A 25988-nucleotide genomic window follows, 5' to 3' on the forward strand; every position below is an offset into this window, starting at 1 on the left:
GCAGATACCAAGCCGTGCGTTCATCTACAAGACTTTTCTAGAAGTTCTCCAACAAAATCTATTTTTGTTCGTGAACGACACAAAAGGCAAAGACAGAAACCTGTCGACAAGATTTTTTGAGCAAACCTTTTCGGGTGAAACATCTTTCTACTAAAATACACCTCTCATCTTTTTGCGACTTCTCTCCGGCGCATCGCATCGCATCGCATCGCATCGCCTCCAAACTTCATCCCATCATTCGTCATTTTCATCTGCAGAACCGACCACGACCTCTCACTCCTCTCTATCTAAAGCATCTCCAACAAAACGACACACAGACTCTGCAACTTCAGACATCTGGGGCCCCCCTCATCATCATACTCAACACACTCGCACACGCCCCACACCCACACCCACACATTCACGACACGCATATCCCGCCCACGATGTGCAAGGACAACCTCCACGACTTCCTGGTCGATCTCCCAAAGTGCGAGCACCACATTCACATCGAGGGCTCCCTGGGGCCCGAGCTGCTGTTCCACCTGGCCGCACAGAACAACATCGCCCTGCCCGTCGACAAGGATCCCGCCTTCGCCAGCGTCGAGGCCCTGTACGAGCGGTACCGCAACTTCTCCTCGCTCGACGACTTCTTGCACTACTACTTTATCGGATTCTCCGTGCTCCTGACCGTCACCGATTTCGAGGAGCTGGGCTATGCCTATCTCAAGAAGGCGCACTCGCAAAACGTGCGTCACGCGGAGGTGTTTTTCGATCCGCAGGCGCACACGTGCCGCGGCGTCGCGTACGAGACCGTCATCGAGGGCTTGAGGCGCGCAAAGGAGCGTGCGCAGCGGGATTTCGAGGGGCTGACGGTTGAGTATATCGTCTGCTTCTTGCGGCACTGCACCGTCGAGGACGGGCTGCGCATGTTTGTCGAGGCCCGGGACGCGGGCCACTTTGCCGACGGCACGATTGCGGGCGTGGGCATGTCGAGCAGCGAGGCGCCGTACCCGCCCAAGATGTGGACGTCCATCTACGACGTGGTGCGGGCGGCGGGGGTGCGGGCTACGGCGCACGCGGGCGAGGAGGCGCCGGCCGAGTTCGTCGTGCAGGCGCTCGACGACTGCGGCGTCACGCGCATCGATCACGGGCGGCGGTCGGCGGAGAGCCCTGAGCTGTTGGCGCGGTTGGCGCGGGATAAGACGCTGCTGAGTCTGTGTCCGATTTCGAATGTGGTGTTGAGGGGCGTCGGGGAGATGAAGGAGATGCCGATTCGGGAGTTCTTGGACAAGGGTGTGCGGTTCAGCATCAACAGCGACGACCCTGCGTACTTTGGGGGGTATATTCTCGAGAATTACTGCGCCGTGCAGGAGGCGTTTGGGTTGAGCATCGAGGAGTGGAAGGGGATTGCTGTTGGGAGTGTGGAGGGGAGCTGGTGCTCTGAGGAGAGGAAGGAGGTTTTGAAGGGGGAGATTGAGGTTGTTGTGAAGAAGTATGCTGGTAAGGCTTAAAGGGGCTGGAAACTGTGTATTGCTGAGCGGGGGGGGGAGGTCTTGGGTTGATGGCGTTTGGGCGGATGTCTGATTTTTTGGATGAATGAGGGTTTGAGGCACGACGTGATGTCGTTGTCTACCTCGGAAGGATTTCAACGAAGGGAGGTTGCATTGGTCCCCCTTCAACTGGGACTATTGGTTTTTGAAAAGGGGGTTTGAGAAGGAGATACCAGAATGTCACGACGCTGAAGATTGATTAGCAATTGGGGGTACATGGTAAAATAATGGAAACAAGAACACGCATTTCAAGATTCAACAATGCCTATGGTGACTTGCATGAAGACTTCCATGAATATCGTTGGGCTGGCCTTGTACATCGCGAAGCGCTGGAAAAGGGGTAAACTCCCTGTCGTTGCCCAAACGCTCTCAACGTGCCCAAGTGAGCTAAGCTAATGAAATATCTTACAACCATCACCAACAATGTAAGCATATCAACCTCCGAAGCTAGGCTCGATGTATCACCGTCAGGCGAATGATTTGCGGTTCTCGACGTAGCTGCGGAATATCCTCCGATTTACTCTGTTCGATTCCCTCCATCCCCCCCACCCCCCTCCCTTTCCACTTCGAGCGATGATAGCTTTGATCAGAGAAGCATCGGCGCACTTGCTGGAACACCTTCAAGAACACGAATGTACGGTATCCAAGGTCGCGAGTACTACGCGACTGATTCTCAGGGTGATTGGTTGAGTTCGTGCCGTGGTTCACGCCTTGGGGGTTCGAGTCGGCCAGGGAGAGGAGTGGGCCAAGCTGCCAGCGATACACACAAACGACCCCTCAAGAAATAACTCGTCGCGGTGCTATTGGCATTTGTTCTTTCATGTTGAGCTCTTCCAATTTCATTTTGCTATCCATGAACGTCATTCAAAGGCTCAAACTATTCTGCGTTTCGTCATATCCTGCCCGGATCCTCTCGTTCCAGTCCGCTGTCACTGACGATAGCCCGCGTTTGACAGCGATACCTCAGCAAACTGTAGGACTCAGAGACCCCGTGCTAGAGAGAGCCATACGGCATGGAGAATACAGTGCGACGCGCTTCAGATTCGTAGGATGTCTCTGGAAAGCAGGCCCGGTTCAGGCCGTGCTATGGCTGGAGGTGGTCTTCGCCGTGGCGGGCTTGTCGTGTGGTTAAGCTGATCGTGCACCGTCTACGCGACGTTGGAGAACGATTTCATCTCGTTCTATCTGTGCGACTGGAATGGCAATACAAGCCTTGGGAGCATTCGACTAGAATGCTGTGCAGTCTGTGGCAGCTTCCTCGTCTCCAGTCTTTGGCTGGCCCGAAACGGAAGAGCAGATCGCGGGCACATGACAACCCTTTCAACTGATCTCTACCGGGTTGAATTAACCGATCAAGACACCTGCATCCACCTCTTCACATGTACTTCTCAAGTTGATCACCGCTAGTCGCAGATTGACTCACTCGAAGATAGGGGGCGCAGCCCCCTCCAAGCCTGGCCATGGTGTAGATCAAGGTGGTCAGATCTCGCAATGGCAGAAATAGAACAGATCCGAGGTTCCGTCATACCACTAAGAGGTTCGAACCTCTCCCGTTATATACAGAGTGCCACAACTGCAGATCGTCTTCTACGCGAGTTTCTAGATAAGCAAAAGCCCTTCCAAGCTCCGTCACGTGGCGGTACCCATAAGCTTGTGAGCAACGAGATCGTTCATCTGCGCCTACCTCCTTTTCCGAAGTTACCCAGCAATCGCCCCAGGCATCCCAGTTTGCTTCGAGAGATCTGACCCAGACGAATCTAGGTGGGTTAGAGCGGTGTACGAAGCAGACATCTATCTGCTGATTGAGTACAGGCCAGTAAGATGTTGATGGAAGCCCTCTAGATCACAGATAGGCTAGCATGAACCACATAATCATCGATTGATCAGTATACCCTATCCAAGCACCCTCGGAATAGATCCTAGAGTTCCAGAAACCCCGTGGTACGAAGGCAAGAAGTGCTCATCCCGAACCTATTCAATACCATCCAATTTCGTTTCTCAAAAGCGAGAGCAACGGCAGGAACGAACATCAATAATAACCAAGCCTTCGAAAGAGAAGAGTTCCCTCTCCCCCACGCCCAAAACTAAATAGCTAGATTAGCAAAAGAGTTCGCCCCCCCGGTGGCGAATGGGGACTACATCTCTGGCGCACATGCTGGGACTCGAACACGGGACCTCTCAAAGCCTTCACCGAGTAGGCTCGTGGACTTGAACCACTCCACCACCCAGCCAGTTTTGACCTGACCCCCGAGGGGGCGCCTGCTGGCTGGTGACGGGAATGGATTTGACGAGGCCTATATGGGCCTTCCTGTGTGATTTAATGTAGAAGGTGGAAAGTGGAAGGTGCAAGGTGGAAGGTGTGAGCCAAGCGGTCCGGTCTTGCGTGCCTGCCTGTACTGAGCTGCTCTCTCACGTGAATTTGGCGAGGGGATGATGTATCCCAAGACCATGAATCATACCTACCTTCCCGAGCAAAGAGGCCAGCAGACGATTCATCTACATCGTAAGGCAAGCTCGACGCCCCTAATTCCCGCGACCGGGGCTCTGTCAAAACAATTTCAATGCCTGTAGCCGATCCTGAGAGCCTGAAAAATGGCGAATACTCAGTCAAGCGTCGAGTCCCCGATGCGGATATACAAGAAAGGCATGATGGCAACTACTTGGACTGCTTCCCTTGAGATCGCACGAGAATGATCCCCGACTGAGAGCGGAAGCGCTCAGTGCTCACAACGGTAGTCAACCCCAGGAGCTGTCAACGACCTTGACATACCGCTTGAGAAGAAGATGGGACTATGGTTCAACAGAACAGGCACATCCTCCGATCATGTATAAGCCAGTGAGATCCCATCTCTAGACTTCGGATGGTAGAGAATCAGAGTGACACGCCCCTAGCACTACCAAATGTGTAGGCAGGTTTGGCCATGAACTCTCAAAGCACCGCCTCGGGGTTCTTCGAAAGTGATAGCCTGCAGATATAACAGTATTCTTCTGGATTGATCCAATTCATAGAGTGAGTAGCAGCAGCCGCAACAACACAACCTAAAGCATTGAAAGGGGCTCAACCACCACCAAAAAGACATCACCACCGACATCAACCAGGATAGCAAAAGAGTTCACCCGCCCCTTTCCCCCCCCCCCCGCTGGCGAACGGGGACCACATCTCTGGCGCACAAGCTGGGATTCGAACTCGGGTACTTTCGTATACGCTAAGCCTGTCGTCGAGTAAGGCTGGTTGGCGTGTAGAAATTGATTGCTGACCGTTAACCACTCCACCACCCACGCCACAGCTTTGACCGGACCCCCGGCCCAGAGGGCGCCTGCTGCGCTGGTGACGGGAATGGGATTGAGGAGGTGTGGCTTCCCGTCTGGCGTGTATTCATGTCTATTCAGGTGGTCGGAAAGGTACTCGGTGAAGAACGGCAAGGTATGACTAAGGCGCCTGCTTGCCGTCCGGGTACGCGGTTGGTGGTGAGCATATGACTGAGGCTGAGCATAAATCACAGAATTCTCTCAGGAGAGAGACAAGCGGCTGTCATTGTGCCTTACCTCACTCTCTGAAGGCTTCACATAATCCTCTCGACAGCGAACTTTGCCATGATCGTCGTCAGTAGAAGATCTCTCGACCCCATGTCAACGACCGTCAACCCCTTGTTGGAGGCAGACTTACATAGTGACACAGAAGAGGCACGGCCATGATCATGCTGGTGTCTATAAAACTTGGTGCTACCCGACGTATGTGTACAGCTTCGTTGGCGAATCCAATCTACAAACCATTTATGGCCACCCAATGAAAGAACACATTCCTGACGAGGCTACATTCGTGACTCGAAATCGTGATAAATACTGTGCGCCTCCATCGTACAAGGACACTTTCAGGTCATTCACCCGCTTCATTCCTGTCCCCTCCCGACGCCAGTCAAGCCCCCAGCAAGACCTTGCATTCTCCTTCCCAATAAGTCATCTGTACTTTTCAGCTTCACGAGGCTCGCGCTCGCGCCCGCACTCTTACTTGCGCCCCTCGCGCGGCCATTCTTCTTCTTGCCATTCGCATCGGGTACAATGGACTCGCTCTCGTCCATGACCTGCGGCTCCTTGGTCAGGGTATTCTTGCGGTTCGCTCTCGTCATGCTAATCTCCAGCGGCCTGTCCTCATCCCCGCTCGACTCGACGCGGTTATGGTGCCGTCCCTCGCTGTTGCCGTTTGTGATGGGTCCACCGCCGACACGTCTGCGGCCGCGGCTCTCCTTTTCGCGTACGGCGTCGGCTGAGGCAAAGATCTCTGTGATCCATTCCGCTGACCTCTCAAAGTGCTTCCATGCTGGGGGGTACACGGTCGGGAACTGAAGGAAGCCGTGGGAGATGCCGGGGATCAGCATCACCTCGGCAACGTCCTTGGGGTTGAAGATGGGCTCGAGTCCATCGCCAAGGTCGGAGCGCTCGGATTGGGCTTGGTCGAACATGGACTCCTTCACCTTGCGCAGACGTGCTGAGAAGATGACGGTGTCGTCGACCAGAGGGTCTCGCTCGCCGGTCAGGAAGTAGACCTTAGGGAAGCGCGCAAGGAGGGAGTCGGGGGTAAGAACAGGAGAAAGGAGGTAGTCCTTGCTGAAGTCAGGTCGATTGTGAGGACCGATATAGAGAATGATCATGGCGCGCATCATCTCGGGCGTGAGCACGCGATCGTTGAAGTACGAAATCATGGACGACATGGCGAGGCGGGTTCGAAGAGGTTCCGAGTGATGGGATGCGCTCTGCTGACGCTTGATATCCGGAGCTGAGGATCCTGCGTTGGACATACTTTGTGGACCGCCATGCGAAAACTCGGGATGGGGACTAGCGAGCGCTTGTTGTGAGGCGATCTGGACCTCCTTGGCCGTCAGCTCTGTCGACTGCTTGTTGGAGTCCTCCTCGTCATCACTGTGGTGAGGTGTGCCGACGAGGTCGTTGTACTGCATGCTCTTTCGCCTGATGATCGATTGGTTCGTGCTTCTCAGCCTTCTATCCTTCATAAGTGACATTTGCTCGTCTGACATCCAGTTGCCAATGTTCATATCAAGTGCTGGATAGAACAAGACCAGTCCGTCGGGTAATGGCAGATCTCCTGTGCTCGAGTAGCGACGCATCGGCACTGACGTTCTCTCGACAATCATGAGAGTCGTTGCCGTGGCCAAGTTACCACCGGCGCTGTCACCTGTAAGCACAATTCGGGGTGTCTCTCTTCCAGACATGCCGATGCATCGTCCCTTGCTTCGAATAAGTGTCGTGTAGACGTCGAAGCACTCGTTCAGGGCGAAGGGGTACGGGAACTCGGGAGCCTTCTTGTAATCCAAGCTAAGAACTGGCATGCCAGTCTTGGACGCCCATGCAAATAGCTTATCATCGTTGCATCGAGGGTCCATGGCGACGAATCCACCACCAGGTATATCCAGGATGATTCTGCTGTGTCGCACGAGGTCCGTCAATGGTCCATCAAAGTAGAGCCAAGCCGACACAGGCTCCTTATAATCGCTGCCAGAGGGTCGGGGAATGCGGATTGCGCGCGGCGGCCAGCGGGAGAAGCGAGGCCGCATGAGGCCCTGGAAGAATTTCAGGTATGGCGTCGTTCCTTTGTCCCAAGACACACGCAGATGCTCGACAGTCAACATGCCGCGCACCTTGCGCACCTTTTCGTCGGCCTTCTCGGCGGCAAACATGTAGAATACGGAGAAGACGATGCTGGCCAGATCGCGAAGCCACTTTGCGCGGATCTTCATGGCGGTCCAAAAACCAGCATCAAGAGCAGTCAAGATCCATGTGGCGCGGAAGTAGGTGGCATCGTACATGTTGGACATGGGTTCGGGACTCGCGAGGCCGACCAGAGTGCTAAAATGTCGTGCAGCGTAGAGGTAGATCATGGTGACCACGACGGTCTGCCATGTTGTGAGGCGCTTCGTTGTGAGCTTGGAGAAGAAGCGGATGACGGGAGGGCCGTGTGGGTGTCCTCTGCAAAAGATCTCATCAGCTCCTATCACGACAGCGTTGCACGAGATTCAAGATGTTGTTTGTTACCTGAAGATATATGCCGACCAGAAAGCCAGCACCGCCAGGACCTGAAGGCGGCGCGACTTGACCGACGGCCGTCCCAGGACGTGGTCTATCATGGCGACTGGTGTATGCTATGATGAACAACAGAGCAGTGGACGAAGGAGGAGAAAGAAAAAGCAGTGGGTTGCAGATTCCGGCGCAAGGTCATGGGAATCTAGGCACCGAGGACAGCCGGAGGCGTGGCTGACCAAGCGAGCAGCGCAAGACCACGAGTTTGTGGCTGGGGGTAACAATGGATGGCGTTGGAAGTCGTCGACGGGACGGCGCAGCGCGAGTAATGCGATGGCTCCAGGGCTAAAAGGCCATGGCAATGCGTCCCAGGCAGCTCAGAGAAGCGCTTGGCGAGCACGGCGGGCGAAAAGGTGCAGCGACGGACGGCTCGACACCACGGACCGCCACCCGAAGAAGGACTTGGTTCGAAATAGAAGACCGGAGAGGTTCCGGTTGTTTGGGATCGTACACGTTTGGGGAATGGTTGTACGTGGTGGTACAAGGAGCCAGAAGCCGAAGATGATGAGCAGCCGAGTGCCTGGAATGAATGACGATATGTTTCGCGAAGGATATGGCGGAGAGGAGTAGTTGAGAGTCGAACGAGAGCTGTCAAAGAAGACCACGATGGGAAGAAGAGCGGTAGCAGCGGCAGCAGCAGCGACAACAACGGCCGACGTTGCTCGTGAAAGAGGGTCCTTGACCAGGGTACCGGCGGCACATGTTTCAATGTGAAAGCGGTCGAGTGAGTGTGGACGGAGTACTCTGTGTGTGTGTCTCCGTGTGGGCTCGGTTCAATTGCTGGCTTCTGAGGTGAGATGGTGACGTTTGTTTGGGTTTGGGGGGGAAGGGCAGCTGACATGTGAAGAGGCCCAAACCCACCTGCAGTGTGGATTTGGCCTGGGTGCTCGAGTCAACCCGCACGGGGTAGGATGGAGTACCTACCAAGAGCTCTAGCCTGTACGCAGCAAGTACGGAGAACCTTGGAGGGGCACGCGGGCAACTGCGGCCTCCGCCGCTAGTCCACATCGAGATCCACCCCGGATCCGACACCGAGGATGTCCAATCACGCAACGCCGGTTGGCTCTTCTAGCGCTGTTCCCTTGCCGGTTTCACTGCTGGCAGCTACTGAACCGCTGTCCAACTCCACTGAAGATTGCTGTCCTGCAGGGCCCTCAGTCAGGTTGTACTGTAAATCAGAAGGGTTACCTAAGCATCAAGGTATGTACACCCGCCTGACCCGCCTATCCCCGGATTCGGGAGACTTTCTTCAGGAACGCATTCGACGTCCACATGACGAGTCACGAGCCACCGGATTCCCGACGCAATCCGGCATCGTGGATAACGCCAGCACCTGACATGACAACATCAATGGAACTTTGAAACTCCGAATTTACGTACTAAGACGGCACTCCAACCCGAGAGAACGACTAGTATTTGCTTCTTGCTGTATTATCCCATCGGGTGCGGATAGACAGCACTTTTGCTAAGGGCAGGGTAGAGCTAATAAGAGCTTATAAATCTATAAAGTGAACTAATAGGGATATAGGACCTCTATTTCCTATAGATTTTAGGTATACTAGAGGTACTAGTAATCTTTATTAATATATAATAATATATTATAATCTAAATAACCTTTTCGAGTTATTTACTATTATTACTAAGTAATAGTATTCTTAAATATTTTTTTGAAATCTTTTTATTATTATAATAAGTATAAAATAAAGATACTTTCTTTAATCCTTTCTTATATTATTTTTATAGAATAGAAGTATTCTTTTTATTTATAGCCTGTTTAGGCCGTAATAGTTTTTACCTACTTATTAATAATCTAAACTATTAAATAAGCTAGGTAGTTAGTAATTACTACTATTAATAATAAGTTTTTATCTTTTTCTACTTAGGGCTACTCTAGAGCTATAGTAAAAAGCTATTTATAACTACTACTTTTAATAAGAAATTTTAAATAATTAATTACTAATCTCCTTAATAAATAGGGTAGTTATATTAATAATAAGACCTTATTTAATTACTTATATTAACCCTATTTATTTTATAATTATATTTATTAATTACCCTAGGGACTAGAAGGTTTTTATAAATATTCGGGCTAAAGACTTACCGGGCGGCTTTTTTAGTAGCGGTATCCCTAATTAAGTAGCGGCGGCTATAAATAACTTCTTACTTATTTTAAAAAATAATTAATAAAAAGAGTACGAGGGTATTATTTTTTTATATAAATTAGTTAACCTATTTCCTAATTAGCTAGGTTTAGTAAGGCTAAGTATGCTAATAACCTACTTCCCTATTTAAAATAGGGATATAGGATATATCCCCTTATAAAATACCCCGTTTTTTAGTCTCTTTTTTAATAACGAGGATCTTATCTATCTTATTATCCTTTTAATAAGTACTAAAAGCTCTAATTTATTATTTTTATAAAGTACGAAAAAGACGTATAAAAATAAAGAAGTTATTAAGAAATACGTAATATGTTATAGTTAGTAATAGGGTATAGGAAATTAGGCTATAAGTACTTAACTAGCGAGGCTATAATATAAGTATAAGTATATTATAAAACTAAAGCTTATAGAGTCCTTTATATAGGCTCTACTTCTTAAAAAATTCTTTTATAATACGATCAGTGTACTAGTTACTAAGTTATCGGCGTCCTGTCGCTGGCCGCATCCCGAATCTATTATATAAGGAAATAAGCGTTATTATTACTCGCTATGTTAGTATTACTAAAGCTAGCTTTTTAATAATTACCCTAGCTAGCCGGGCCTAGAGGACTAATACGTATAGACCCTTTTTATATACGTATTATAGTTACTATATATAATAGCTAGACTAAGTAAGGATCTAAATTTTATAGCTAGTTAGGATAGGTTTCATTAAGATCGTTATTATTTTAAGAAATTAATTAATAAATCGGACTATAGCCTCGTTAATTATAAAATCGGAACTAGGTTTATAAAGAGAATCCTTAGTCTTTTAAATATAAACTAATTACTAGTTAACTTTTTAATATATATTTAGTATTTAATCTTAGGTCTAGCCCCGGCCCTAGTTAAGTTATAAGTACTTTTTAAGTTAAAATTCTATAGAATTAAATATTTTTAGTTACTAAAGTGTTACGGCAGTAGGCATTAGGGCCCCTATAGGCCCCGTAGCTCAGCCTTAGGCTACGAGGTTAAGCTCTTAGTAATTATATAACGAGCTAGACCGCTAGGCCCAAAGGGCTAGCTCGCTAACTTCTATTTATTATTCTATTTTTTCTCTCTTTATATTAAGTTTTTAATTGATTAAGTTAATATAGTAGCGTTTTAACTTACCTCGAGTTTCTTTTTATAATACTACTTAACGTTACTTAATTAACTATTCTCTAAAAACAAAATAATAATATCTTAATTAATTAACTACTTACTATCCTAACTAGCTACTTTTATTAAAAAAGCGTATAAGAGAGCTGAGTAATAGCTAACCGAATTAATTATATATAAATAGCATAATTAATACTTCTTAAATATATACTCCCTTTACTAAATATAATAATTTGTTACAAAGATAACTTTATTTACCATATTATTCGCCTTATTATTAATATTACGTAAGCAAACTATATACTATATTAATCTACGATTTCTATAGATTATTATAGGTATTAATTATGTAAGCAATACTGCTTACATAAGCTTACGTAAGCAATAGAAAGTACTAGAAGGTAACTAAATAAGCTAGAATTCTCTCGAAGCGGAATTACGTACTACGATTACGTATTTACTTACGTATGCGCTTATTAATTATATTATAATTAATAAGTAATGGAATATTCTAGTAAGAGGTCTTTATGCTTATATATAGGCGTATATTTACCTACCTAGACCTTTCGTTAAGTAAGTAACTTCTTATATAGTAATTTAATTATATTACTTTCTTTATTATAAAAACCTCTTTTATATACGGTTACTTCCCCTATATTTATATATTCTTGCTTCTATATGAATATTTACTTTTTATATTCTTTATAAGAATATCCTATATTACTTCGATAAAGCTATACGTGCTAAATAATTAGAAAATATAGCTAAGGAGGCTAGGTCTCTCTTTATACTAATAGCTTTTAGTAAAATTACTACCTTTATAAGTCTTAATAAAGCGTTATAAGCCCTAATAAAAGTACTAAGCTCCTAATTATTAACCCTAAGGTCGCGCTATTTAACCAGCTAGTAGAGCGCTTCTTATTTTTTATTACTTAGGCTAATTACTTAGTATACTTTAATAACGTAGCTAATTAGCTTACCTCGCTTATTTATATTTATAATAATATTCTTTTTAAAAAAAATACCAAGTAGTATATTAACTTCGACCTTATTTTGGAACTATATTTTAAAAACGATAAAAAGACCTTATTTAAATAGATTAAATAGTAACTAAAAATACGTATTACTTAGTACTAATTAAAATAGGTCTTAGCTTTTATTATTAACTAGCTAAGTAATAATACTAAGTATTTATATATAATAACTTATAAGAACCTCGACCTTATATATACTACTATTATAGAGCTCTATATTATAAAAAAAGCCCTTATTTAAGTTTATATTAATAATATAGCTATAACTAAAAAACTAAAGTAATTAGAAAACGGCTCTTAAGCTAGTTTTATTTAGGATATTACTACTTTTAGTATGCTAGAGTAATAGTTAGTACGCTTAAAAACGTAGGGTAGCTACGAGACTATTCTAGCTTTATCCTATCCTATTACTTATAATACTTAGAAAATATTAAAATACTTATTTTTATAAATAATAATATTAGTTTTAAGTTTAATTACTAGCTCTAGCGTATTATAAAGTACTTAAAAAATACTAATTATAATATAAATAGGTACTACTTAGAGTATATTATTAATAAAATTAGAAGTAGCGTTACGGAGTTTATATATTTAATACTAATTTTTAACGAGATCACTATAGCTAAGTAACTACTTTACGAGCTTAAGTTAATTTATACTAGCCTAGTTATTATAAATAACGCTAGTTATAAATTAGACGTACTTATAATTATACTTAAAAACGTTTATTAAAAGCGCTTTATATTTACTAAGCTCGTACGTATTAATAAGCTTTTAAAGTCTTAATAAAAGCGCTATTTTTATAATAAGCTACTTATATATTTTTATAACTAAGTTATATTGAAGTACTTAGATAATACGGCTACTTTTTAAAAATATATTAGGTACGTTACTTAGCTAGCTAATATAATATAGCCCCTTTTTATAAAAGACTACCTAGTTAAGGCTTCTAACTAGACTTATTAAACTTTAAATAAAAATAATAAAAATAATAAAAGTAACGGAAATAATAGAGGTACTAGGGGTACTAAATAGGACCGAGGTCGTACCTCTATTTATAAGACGATCCCTAAAGCCTTATATTAAAAACTTAAAAATAGTAGCGCTTATTTCGTTTATAATAATATTAAATATATTTCTAAGGACTACCCTAAGAAGCTAAAAACTACTATAGCTACTATTAATATTACTACGGGCCTTATTAAAATAGAGTTAGGTTTAGAAAACTAGAACCTTTAATAAAAATAAACTCCTATATTACGGCTAGCTAGTTATAGTAAGTATATTAATAAAAGTTAGGGCTACGAGTACTAAGTAAATAGTATTATAAATATAAATAGCTTTCCTAAAGCTATATCTATAAGTCGTAAAATAAATAAGGCTTTAGTAATTAATCGTAGTCTTATTAAAAGGGGTTCTTAATAAAAATAGCTAAAAACGATTATAAAATCTAATACTAAATTAATTACTAAAAAAGCTATAAAAAGTCTATCTTTAAGCTTAGTTTAAGTTTATATTATATATAAGTTTACTTATAAATATATCCTTTATTAATAATTACTTTTTATTTATTAAGTAATTACTTAATAAATATTAATAAGCGATTATTTAAAGTAATTATAGTAATTACCTTATTATATAATTACTACTTCTTATTTATATATAACTTATTTATAGTTCTTTTATTTTATAAAAGTTACTTTATATTCTTATATTCTTATATATATAGTATATTATAGCCGCTATAAGCTTATAGGGCGGGCCTTAGTCTTAGTTATATATATTAAGTCGTAATATTAAGTCTTTTTTTTAAAAGTCTTATCCTTATAAACCTATAAATAAGTTATTATAGCCTAGATTAAGGCTTATTAAATAGTCTTTTTAAAAATACTAAAATATCCGCTAGATCTTTAATATATTATTAATTAAAGCTTATTTTTAAAATTAAAGAGCGAGGATTCGAGATCGAAATACTTTATTTTATTTTATTATTCGTTAAGGTAAAAATATAAAATATTAAAAAGTGAATTAAAATATTATAAGTATATACGTCGTAGTCGTTTTTATAACGTAATTATTAATACTATATATAATTATAAGTTTTTTTCTTTCTTTATTAGTATTTTTTATATTAATTATGTTTATAATAAATTATCTTTTATTTAAAACTAATAAGTTAGAATATAAAAAAGAAATAAAGGAGCTTTTTTTTTAAAAATAAGTAGAGGCCTTGCGTCGTATATAAGCTAAAATAAATTAGTCTCTATTAAAGTTAGATCGTTTTTAAAAAAAAGATATTTAAAAAAAAAAAGTAATCCCTAATCCTTTTAATATTATTAATAAAAATAAGTTGGCTACTATATAAGAAGCGTAGTTTAATAATACTTTTAAAATAATTAACTAGGATATTATAATAACTAAAAGTCTTAGTTTTAATTTTAATTTTAGTATTTTAAAAAGGATTCTTAAGAGTTCTAAAAGTTCGTAATAAGTTCTTATATATTCTTTTCGTATCCGTAGTTTTTTTATTTAATTAGAAATTCTTATATTTTATTCTTAATTCTATAATTAATAATTTATTTAACTTCGTACTCTAATTAGTTTAGTTTAATAATAATATAATCTTTTATATATAAACCTCTTAATATAGGTTCGAATAATAAAATATAAAAAACGGGATAGTATTATATCGTATTTAGTAATCTTAATTCGTAATTAATTAGTAAGACTTTTTTAATAATTTCGAAAGGTTTAAGTTTTTTATAATCTAATTTATTACTTCATTATTTTATTTTAATATTATAATAAAAGAGATAAGCGCTATCCCCCTTTTTTAAAAATAATCCTTTAATCCTTAATCTATCCGCGTTTTTTTATATATATTATTATATAAACTCGAGGTTTAATAAGGCTTATTTATAAATTTCTTTAAGTTTATTTACGTTTATTATAGCTTTTATAGCTTATAATCTTTATTATATTTCTTTATATATTATTAATTAGAATCCGTAGTTAAAGTAAAACGGAGATTTTTTTATACTTTTATTAATTATATTATTATATACGAACTAAGCTATTAATAAAAGTATAACCTAATTATCCTAATTATAATTTATATAATAATAAAGGTATATTTTAAGGATCTAATTAATTCTTTTTATCTATTTATCGGTTTATAAATAAAATAATATTAATAGTTTATAGTCTATATTAAGTTACGAAATTAAGGATTTCTGAAACTTTAAAATAAATAGCTTATCTTTATTAAAAATAATTTTTTTAATAAACTATAATTTAAAAGCATAACCTTAATAAATACGTATACTAGGTCTTTTATAGTACTTAATTCTTTATAAAGAATAAAATATACGAACTTAATAAGTTAATTAATTATAACTAAGATATTATTATATTATACTTTAGTAAATAGTTCTTTAAACTTTAGTAAATTAATAATAAAGTTCTATATAATTAATTACTATACTTTTATTAGTAGTTATAATAGTTATAGCTCGCTATAAGGCTTATGTAGACTATTTTTACTTTTTTTATAAATTATATAATCCTTAATTATTTTTATAATTTTAGCGCGTATAGTAAATTTATTATAGTATTAACAAATCCGTTTCTACGTTTTAATAATTCCTTAGTAACTATATATTAATATATTATAAATTTCTATAATAAGCTTAGGGGTTATTTTTCTAATCGAGCTAGTATTAATCTTTTTAGCTATTATAAAGAGCTTTATAATTAATATAAAACTACTATCTTTTTTCTGTTTAAAAATAACTTATATTTTTTTAAGGACTATAACTTCGTAGTTAGGTCTTTTATTAAAAACGTTTACTCTACTATTTTTTAAACTTTTTTAATAAATAATTCGGAAGTTATACTTGAATAGGAATTCGTTCTATTTAATTTATCGTTTATTTAGGTTCTTATTGATTATAAAGTTTATAAAGTTCTTATAATTTATATAAATTATAACTTCGTACTTAGGTTTAAATGACTATAGTTTTTATTTTTAAAATACTTTAATAATTACTATTAGTTTTTTATTATAAATTTATTAATTTAATTATATTTTATAGAATATTTTAAAATAGAAGTAGTATAAATAAAGCTTTTTTTATTTATTTTATTATCCTAAGACTACTTTTATAGCAAAATCTAAGGTATTAATCTCGATTTTAAAAAGTTTTTAGGAGTCTAAGATTATAATAACTAGTTTAGAAACGACTATATTCTTAACTTTAATAAATACTTTTTTATACTTAAGATCCTAAATAAAGGGGGTATTTTTTTATATTAAGTTATTAAGGGGTTTAATTATATTAATATAATCTTTAAGGAATCGTTAATAAAAGTTAATAAATCCTAAGAATCCTTATATATCCTTAACGTTTTATAACATAAGCTAGTCCCTAATTATTTCTATTTTTGATACTTATATATAAATTTGTTTTAGTATAATAGTATATTTAAAAAAGTTTACTTTTTATATATAAAACTCGTATTTAGAGGGTTCGGTATATAGCTTAGTATTTTAGAGTTTTTAAAATATTATATAAATATACTTTTTATATATTTTAAAGTCAAAAAAGAAGATAAGAATATTATGAATATAAATAATAATAAAGATATTAACGTACTCCCGGAGTATATAATTAATTATTATTTAAAAAGTTATTAGAGTATTAATAAGTTTAAAAGGTATAACGAGATATTTAAAAAGTTCTCTACGAGTTTAGAATACTATTTTCTACTCGTTTCTTTTTTTAATCTAAATTTAATTAAATACTTTTTTAAAGTTTATAATAGTAAACTAATTAGCTTTATAAAATAATTTTTTAAGCTTAGTAATAAGTAATAAGAAGTAATAATTCTTTTTTATAACTTCGTTAAGTCTTTTATAATTAATAATAAGTCTTAATTTTTTACCCTTTTTTAATATAAAAAATAAAGGGAATTTTATAAAAGAATTTAATAATTAAATATATCTCTTTTTAAGTTTTTTATTAATACATTTATTGAAGTATTTTTAATTCTTTTAACTTATTAAGTATATTAAATAGAACCCGGGTTATATCCCTTTTTTAAGTTCGATTTTTATATTTTAATTACTATATTTTAATAATCCTATTTCTTTAGGTTTTATAAATAGTTTTATATATATTTAGTACTTTTTAAGTATAATTTAAAGTTATTATAATCTTTAATCGTTAGTACTATTTATAAACTTCTTAGAGCTTTTTATTATTTCAATAAAAACTATATATTATATTTATTCCCGTTTTTTAAGAGTTTTTAAAAATCTGTTTAAACCCTTTTTTTTTTTAAGTCGTTTAGTAATTAGATTTTCTTAGAGAACTTAGTTAGTAATTTAATCTATCTGTAGGTTATATTTTTATAACTACGAGAGTTTTAAAATAATATTAATATTTCCGATTTTTATAATATCGTATTATAATTATTTTTATTAATTATTAATATATATCGAGAGGTATATAGTTTTTTAATTAATATATTTATAATTATAGTTAACTCGTTCTCTTTTTATTATTTATAATCAATATAATTTATCCTTATATAATTATAATAAGTTAAGTTTATTTATTACTCTTAATAAAATATAAGTTTTTTATATACCGTTATTAATAATAATATCTAATTTTTATTTATAAATATTAAAGTTAATTCGTAAGTATACGTCGTTATATTATATAGTTATATATAAGAACTTTTTTTTTATTTTTACCTCTTATTATTCCTTTATAATTAGCTTTTTTAGTTTTTTATCATTTATTTTTTTGAACGGGTTTTTTATTTATATTTCTTTTAATACTCCCTCTAAGCCTTAGCTTTTTTAATATAATAAATTTAATATTAATTATATTTATAGTCTTTTTACTCTATATATTTACTATTAAAGTACTTTATAAAAAAAGTTAGGGTCTAGACTAAATATAGCTTTATTACTATTATTAAAGCTTAGTAACGTCTAGCTAGGTAATTAATTTTTTATATAAACATCCTTAATAATTTTATTATCGCGTTTTTATAAGTAAAAACGACTATTTTACTTAGATATAAAATACTAAAAGTATTTATTATCTAGGCACTTTACTTAGAACAATTCTTTATAAAAGGGGTTTTTAAAGTTAAGTAAAAAGTAATCTTCGTCTATATAGGGGGTTATTATAACTTTCTTACGTTTTTTAGTTCTATAAAACTAAATAACTTAGTTATTTTTAAATAGATAAATATATTTATATTATAGTTTATTATCGTCCTTTTTAAAGCTGGTATTATTAATACTAAATAGTACTTTATAATCGATCTTTATTTATATATATCGTTAAGTAACGTTATAAGGTTTATTTAAATTATAAAATAATTTTATTTTATTAAAATAAAAAGAGCTAGTTTTTATTTTAATATTTTCTTCTTTAATTTTAAAGTTAATTCTTCTTTTATTAATAATTCCGAAATTAAGAGTTAGTCTCTTAAGTACTTCGATCTTATTTTTATATACGAGGTTTTTAAGCTATTCTTTAACTTTATAAATAAATTTCTTATTAGCGTCTATTTATTATATTATATAAATAAACTTAGCTAGTATTTTATTTAAATTAAGTCTTTTTTTAAACTTAATAAGCTATTTTTAGTTTATATAGTTTCGTTATACTATATAAATAAAGCTATTTATAATTTTTTTTATATTAGGTCCTCTTTTTTTAAACTTAAAGAGTTATTCCTTTATACTAACTAAAAGTCTTTACTTAATTCGTCCTTTAAAAAAGTAAAATATATTTTTTATAACGGGGTCTATTTTAGCCTTTTCTTTTATATTTTTATAAATCTAAAAGAGTGTTATAATATATTTAATATTATTCTTTTTTAGAGTATAGGGTTAGTAAGCAGGTATCCTTTCTTTTTTTATTACTATTACTAAGGTTTTAACTAAAAATAAAGTAGTATCGTATCCTAATTATCTATTATTCTTAGGTTATTTTAAGTACTATCCTATTTATTCCTTATTATCTTAGTAAATAAGGTAGTTATCGTTATAATAAGCTATTTATAAAAGTTATTTATAGGGGACTTTTTTATTTATAATATTAGCTCGTTTTTTTAAAATAAGTTAGTATTAAATATACTTAGGTTATTAGTAATCTTTAGCTATATATCTTAGTTTATTATAGTTATAGTATTTAAAGTCCTTTTCTTATTATATTTTTTCGTATTTAGTAATACTAAGGTCTATAGGTCCTTTATATTATTTATAAAACGTATTTTATTACTATTAGTTTTTTAAGTTATTTTAGTAATTACTTAGTAGCTTACCGTAGCTCTAGTATCTTTTATTAAAGTTAGTTTAAGGGCGTCGTATTTCTCCCTTTTCTTTACGTCGTTCGTATAATTAAGTATTAATTTTAATAGCGAGCTCGATATAATATAAGAAATTTATTAGTATTTTTACTTTATTAAGTTCGTTCTTAACCTTATCTTTTAATTCTTAATAAAACGAGAAAATACGGGTTTTTTTAATAAAGTTAAGTCGTACTACGAGTCTCTTAAACTCGGTAGTATAGTACGAAATAGACTTAGTTTATTAAAAGTTAGTTAGGTCTTTTTTAGCTTATTATTTTTTATTAAGGTCTTAGAATAAGGATTTAAGGGCGCTCTAAAATCCTATTATATTACTAAAAGTATTCGTAGTTTCCTTTTTATAATAAGGTAAATAACCGTTATTACTAAGGAACTCTTTTTAAAAGGGCTCGAACTATTCTAAAGCTCGTTCTTTAAAAAAGGTTACTATATAAATAACTCGTTTAGTTTTATTATAAAAATTAGTAATATAAAACGTTTAGTAAGTTCTAATTTAAATTAAAAATCTTTTAAAACGTTTAGTAGTTCTATTAAAAGTAATAAGTATATTAAGCTTAAGTTTTTTTTATTTATTTATAAGAGTCTTAACAATACTAATAATAGCTCGGAGGGTTCTAACTTCTTATTCTAAGTCGTTTACTTTTTTTTTTTAATTCTTAAGTTAGTTATAGCTTTATTAACTATATTTTAAAAAGTAGTGATATTTTTATTATTTTTAATTAAAATTATAGCTATTTAAGCGGAGTTATTATTAAAAAGCTCCGTAAGTTCTTTATTTTACTTATTACTTTTCTTAATAATACGTCGTATTTTTTTATAGTTTACTTTTTTAAGAACTATATTATTATTAGAGTTATAAGTAACGTTAAGTATTTCGTTATCCTCGGCCTTAGCTAGCTCGCTAACTAAGTTAATAAGTTTCTTAAAATTAAATAAAGAAGTACTTAGGGTTTTAGAAAATATCGTCGTTTTTTTATTACTTAGTAAGTCTCGTAAGGTTAACTCACTAAATAAGAGTAATTAAAATATTATAACTAACTAGTTATAATAAGTATATTAATAAAAGTTAGGGCTATGAGTACTAAGTAAATAGTATTATAAGTATAAATAGTTTTTTTAAAACTATATTTATAAGTTATAAAATAAATAAAGCTTCGGTAATTAATCATAATTTTATTAAAAAGGGTTCTTAATAAAAATAACTAAAAATAATTATATATTAAGTCGTAATATCTTAGCTAGGGGATATATATAAAAAAAACAAAAAATTAATAATTAATTTGATAAACTTATAGGATCTCGTAAGGGGCTAGCTCTTTAAAATAGAGCTTATATTAGTATTTAATAAATATAGAATTTATTTAAGAGCCTTATTTAATACGGGAGTTAATAAATACGGATTTATAAATAACTATATAACCCCTCTATTATAATAGTTTTGCGCAGCCCTATTTTATAAATTATATTACTTAATCCTTATTACTAAGTTTAATAAAAAGTAATTAAATAATATTAGCGTAGTATCAATTACTAACTTATATATTAATTAATAAGTCTTTTTAAAAGTACCTTTCTTTTTAGTTTAATACGGGCTATTACGACCTAATTTTAAGGTAGAAGTAGTTCGAATATTACGGGGTAAACTCTAATATTTACTATTAATAGCTAATATAACTTAAGGACCTATTATTATAAAAGACGCTTTTTATTATCGTTAGGGATATTAAGGACTTATATATATTGGAAATTATTAATATATAATACTAAATCGACGCTACTCTATTAGTAAGACTTATTTAAAATAAATATAACCTATTATAATTAAAAGCTTTAGTAATAGTAAATAAAAGGTATACTAATTAAGATGTTATTATGCTTATTAAAAATAATAGCTCGTTAAATATAGTAGTTAAACGAGGCTAAGAATATAAAAAAAATAAAACGCGCCCTTAATAATACTAGTATTACTTTTATAAAGAGGGCTAAGTAATAGAAACTATACTTAATAATAATATAAATAAATATTATTTTTATTAGCGCTCCCGCTTTTAAAAAGAACTTAAGGTAAAACGACGTTAAAATAAGTTCTATATTACTTTATAAGCTTAATTATATTATTAAAAATAAGAAAGAAGAGGTAAACCTCTTATATAATAATAACTAAGTTACTTATAACCTTATAATAACGAACTTATTAAAGTATTTATAGCCCTAGACCGACGTTTTTAATAAAGTAGCTAGCGATATATTAATATTTTATAAGCTATATAATTATAAAATCGAGCTCTTAAATAGTAATAAAGAAAAGCTAATTTATTATTTTTTATATAAGTAGTTAGTACCTAAGCTAAAGGTTATAAAGGCCTATTTATTAAAGTACTTATAAAAGGGATTTATTAAATTAAGTAATACTCTTTTTATATTATTAATACTATTTATAAAAAAGTATAATAATAGCTTACGCTTTTACGTTAACTTCTATAAGCTTAATAAGGTTATAAAAAAAGACTATTACTTATTATTACTTATTAATAAAACCTTTGCGTAGCTAAATAGAGTAAAAGTATTTACTAAACTAAATATTAAATAAGCTTTTTATTATATCTAACTTAACTTAGTTTCTAAGGACTTAACGACGTTTAGAACTTATTATAAAATATATAAGTATAAAGTAGTACCCTTTAGGCTCTATAACGGGCCTATTACGTATTAATAATATATAAATAAAATATTAATAAAGTACTTAGATAACTTTTATATAGCGTATATAAATAATATCTTAATCTTTTTTAATAATCCCTTCTAATATTAAGAATACGTTACTAAAGTACTAGACTATTTATAAAAAATAGGCTTATAAGTAGATATTAAAAAGTACGAATTTAGTATTACTTTTACGAAGTACTTAGGCTTTATAGTTTTAATAAAAAGTATATAGCTAGACGAGGAGAAAGTCTTTATAATTAGAGACTAAAAGCTACTTATATTACTTAAGGGTATTTAGTTTTTTCTTAAGTTTTATAATTTTTATAAGAGGTTTATAAAAAATTATAACTACTTAACTAGGCCCCTTATAAGGCTAATAAATAAGGGAGTTCTTTTTAATTTTAGTATTAATTACGAAACGGCCTTTAAGGTTATAAAACTAGTATTAATATTAGTACTTATCTTTTATTATTTTAAGTTAAAGTTATTAATACGGTTAGAAACTAATACTTTTAACTTAATATATACTAAGGCGCTACTATAATAATAAAAAAATAATAGGTTATAATACTTAGTAGCCTTTTATTTAAAAATAATAAGTAGCGCAGAGCTTAATTATACTATTTATAATAAAAAAATATTAATAATAGTATTATATTTAGAGGAATAATATACGGAGCTTATAAGCTATAAATATAAATTTAATATTATTATAAACTATTAACTATTACTAATTTTTATAACTAAGTGCCTAATTAACTTATAATAAGCCTAATAAGCCGGTATATTAATAGATTTTAATTTTTAAATTTATTACTATTTAGGAAAGGAGAACGTACTAACTAACGCCCTTTTATAAAAAATAGAAAATATTTATACTTAGTAAGTACTAAAAGAGGCTAATAAGATATAAGTTTTTTTATTATTAAGATTATTATTTTTTAATATCGTAGCGGAGCTATAGGTATTATTAAGTACTATTATTAGCTAACTATAGTTTATAATTAGCTTATTTTTATTAAAAAACGAGCTCTAGGGGTACTTATTAATAAAAAAGATTTTAAAGTTTAATAAGGACCTTATTATAGCGTCTTTTATACTAATATAAGTATTAATAACTAAAAGATATGAGCGCTAGTTTTTTTTAAAATAATAGATTATTAACAATAAATAAGAAGCTCGTAGTACTTAAAAAAGAGAACCTTTATACTATAATTATTCATAAGGTCTATAAATAGAAACTCCTTACTTACTTAAGGCGTAATAAGGTTATAAAAATAATTAAATAGTAATATTATTAGCCGGGCCTAATAGTAGATATTTATTAATACGTACGGAACTATTATATTTATTATTAGTTATAAAAGCTATATAATAAACCCCCGGGGGAGCTAAGATTACTATTAGTACTTAATTACTTATAATAATATATTTTTACTAACTTTATAACTATTTTTATTAATTAAAAAGGATTTAATAATATATAAGTAATAATAAACTACTTAAGTAAAAGGGCGATATTTATTTTTTATTATAAAATTAGTATAATAAAAAATATAAGCTAAATATTTTATAAGCGGGTACTACCTATTTTTAGCTTATTAAAAACTATTATATCGGACCGAGGCCCCTAATTTATTTTTAACTTTTAAAAAGAGCTTTATAAAATCTATAGGATTAGGCTATAATTATTAATAATAAATTACTTATAAACGGACGGCTAAATAGAGGTACTAAACTAGTATATCCTATAGTAATTAAGATTACTAGTTAACTAATACTAAAATAACTAAAGTAATATATTATTTATAATTAATTTTATTTATATTACTTAGTTTAATAAGGCTATAGGGTTATTATTATACGAAGTAGAATTTAGTTACTAGCTACGGCTCTTTTTTAATTAGTCTAAGTAAACTTATTAATTCGGCTCTATAAAAAAAAAGCTAAACTATACTAATGTGTAGTATATAGCTTAGGGGATATATAAGGTGTTACGAAGGTAACTTTGTTTACCTTATTATTCGCCTTATTATCAATATTACGTAAGCAAACTATATACTATATTAATCTACGATTTCTATAGATTATTATAGGTATTAATTATGTAAGCAATACTGCTTACATAAGCTTACGTAAGCAATAGAAAGTGCTAGAAAGTAACTAAATAAGCTAGAATTCTCTCGAAGCGGAATTACGTACTACGATTACGCATTCACTTACGTATACGCTTGTTAATTATATTATAATTAATAAGCAATAGAATATTCTAGTAAGAGGTTTTTATACCTATATATAGGTATATATTTACCTACTTAGACCTTTCGTTAAGTAAGCAACTTCTTATATAATAATTTAACTATATTACTCTCTTTACTATAAAAACCTCTTTTATATACGCTTATTTCCCCTATATTTATATATTCTTACTTCTATATAAATATTCACTTTCTATATTCTTTATAAGAATATCCCGCATTACCTCGTTAAAGCTATATGTACTAGATAAGGCCTAGGAGATTACTAGGGGTAATATAAAGGTTACTTAAGTACGATATAAAAAATATACTAACTACTACCGGCGCCCGAACGACTTAAAAATAAGAAACTAGGTCTTTATTAATACTTCGTATTAAAAGTCCGCTAACGTAAATAATTTATAATAACTATAGGCCGGGCTATAGCCTATTATTAATACTAAATAGGGGGGTATATAGATTATAAAATTACTAACGGATAGCTAGGTATACTTAGTGTTTTACTTAAATAAGCTAAAAAAGGCCGCTAACGACTTACTATTTAAGTAGAACTAAGAGCTACTATTATTAATTATTAATAATAATAGTAAGTTAAAGTACGAGGTTTTTAAAGTTATTAAGTTATATTTATATAAAGGAAAGTTATAGTATTAAGTAAATTAGAAAGGATATAATATAGATTTAACGTAGTATAATATAAAGAGCTTTAAATATACGTTAGTAATACTCCAAGCGTTCTATTATTAATACTTAATTACTAAGGGCTTATTATAAAACCTAAGTATATAAATAAAAGCCGCCGTAATTAGTAATTTATTATTATTAAAAGATGATAATAATATAATAATAATCATTATAGCTATAGATTTACTAAAATAAGGGGTAATTAGGAAATTTATTTTTTAATATTACGGATAGTACCCTTTAATATAAAGGGGGGGGTAATATTATAATAATAAATATTAAGGTCCCTATAGGCCCCGTAGCTTAGCCTTAAGCTATAAAACTAAGCTCTTAATAGTTACGTAACGAGCTAGACCGCTAAGCCTAAAGGGCTAGCTCGCTAGCTTCTACTTACTATTTTATTTTTTCCCTCTTTACGTTAAGTCTTTAGTTAATTAGGTTAATATAGTAGCGTTCTAACCTACCTCGAGTTCCCTTTTATAATAAAAGTAGTAGTTAAAAACGGTCCTAGGATATAAACTATATAAATAAGTAAATAGGATCCTCTCTCTATTACTAAGTTAATTAGTAAGTTAATAATTTAGATTTTTTATAGATCTTTATATATAATAAGATTTTAAAAAAAAATAGATCTTGTTTATTAAAGTCTTTTTTTATTTATATATTCTAGCCTATTTAGCCCTAGGGCCCTCTCTAAATAACGGCGCTATATTTACTTACTAAGCTTATTACTTAACGAGGCCCTATAGAACGTACTATATAAATAAGTTAAGTAGGCTTATTAATAACCCCCGTACTTCTTAGGCCCGGGTTAGTACGTTAAAGGGCCAAAAGGAACTTAAAAAGCTATGCTTAGTAACTAAAGGTTCGTAAGGCTATATTATTATTACGTTATAACGTTTTAGTATATAGTTTATATTATAAATAGTAATCAGGTTTTTTAAATAGACCTTAATTATTATATAGCTACGTATAAAAATAATA

At 33.4% G+C, this 25988-nt stretch overlaps 4 protein-coding genes across 4 annotated transcripts; 1 reads left to right on the forward strand and 3 right to left on the reverse strand.

Moving 5' to 3' along the window:
* Window positions 1-425: 425 nt before the first annotated feature.
* On the forward strand, window positions 426-1493 carry CLUP02_02002 (adenosine deaminase; the record flags this gene model as incomplete). The annotated part of the gene is made up of 1 exon (XM_049281037.1): window positions 426-1493. One exon carries the CDS (start codon window positions 426-428, stop codon window positions 1491-1493), a length of 1068 nt encoding a protein of 355 aa, XP_049136994.1.
* A 2933-nt stretch (window positions 1494-4426) lies between these two features.
* Window positions 4427-4624, reverse strand: CLUP02_02003 (uncharacterized protein; the record flags this gene model as incomplete). The annotated part of the gene is made up of 1 exon (XM_049281038.1): window positions 4427-4624. One exon carries the CDS (start codon window positions 4622-4624, stop codon window positions 4427-4429), a length of 198 nt encoding a protein of 65 aa, XP_049136995.1.
* Window positions 4625-5422: 798 nt separating this feature from the next.
* Window positions 5423-10754, reverse strand: CLUP02_02004 (uncharacterized protein; the record flags this gene model as incomplete). Its single annotated transcript, XM_049281039.1, has 8 exons — window positions 5423-7514; window positions 7581-7687; window positions 7786-7910; window positions 7966-8369; window positions 8431-8622; window positions 8675-8813; window positions 8898-8958; window positions 10743-10754. 8 exons carry the CDS (start codon window positions 10752-10754, stop codon window positions 5423-5425), a joined length of 3132 nt encoding a protein of 1043 aa, XP_049136996.1.
* A 6035-nt stretch (window positions 10755-16789) lies between these two features.
* On the reverse strand, window positions 16790-16948 carry CLUP02_02005 (uncharacterized protein; the record flags this gene model as incomplete). The annotated part of the gene is made up of 1 exon (XM_049281040.1): window positions 16790-16948. A coding segment is annotated over one exon (159 nt), but the record flags the coding sequence as incomplete, so codon positions are not given.
* Window positions 16949-25988: the final 9040 nt, after the last annotated feature.

This window comes from Colletotrichum lupini, chromosome 1 (genome assembly GCF_023278565.1).
Source record: "Colletotrichum lupini chromosome 1, complete sequence".
NCBI lineage: Eukaryota > Fungi > Ascomycota > Sordariomycetes > Glomerellales > Glomerellaceae > Colletotrichum > Colletotrichum lupini.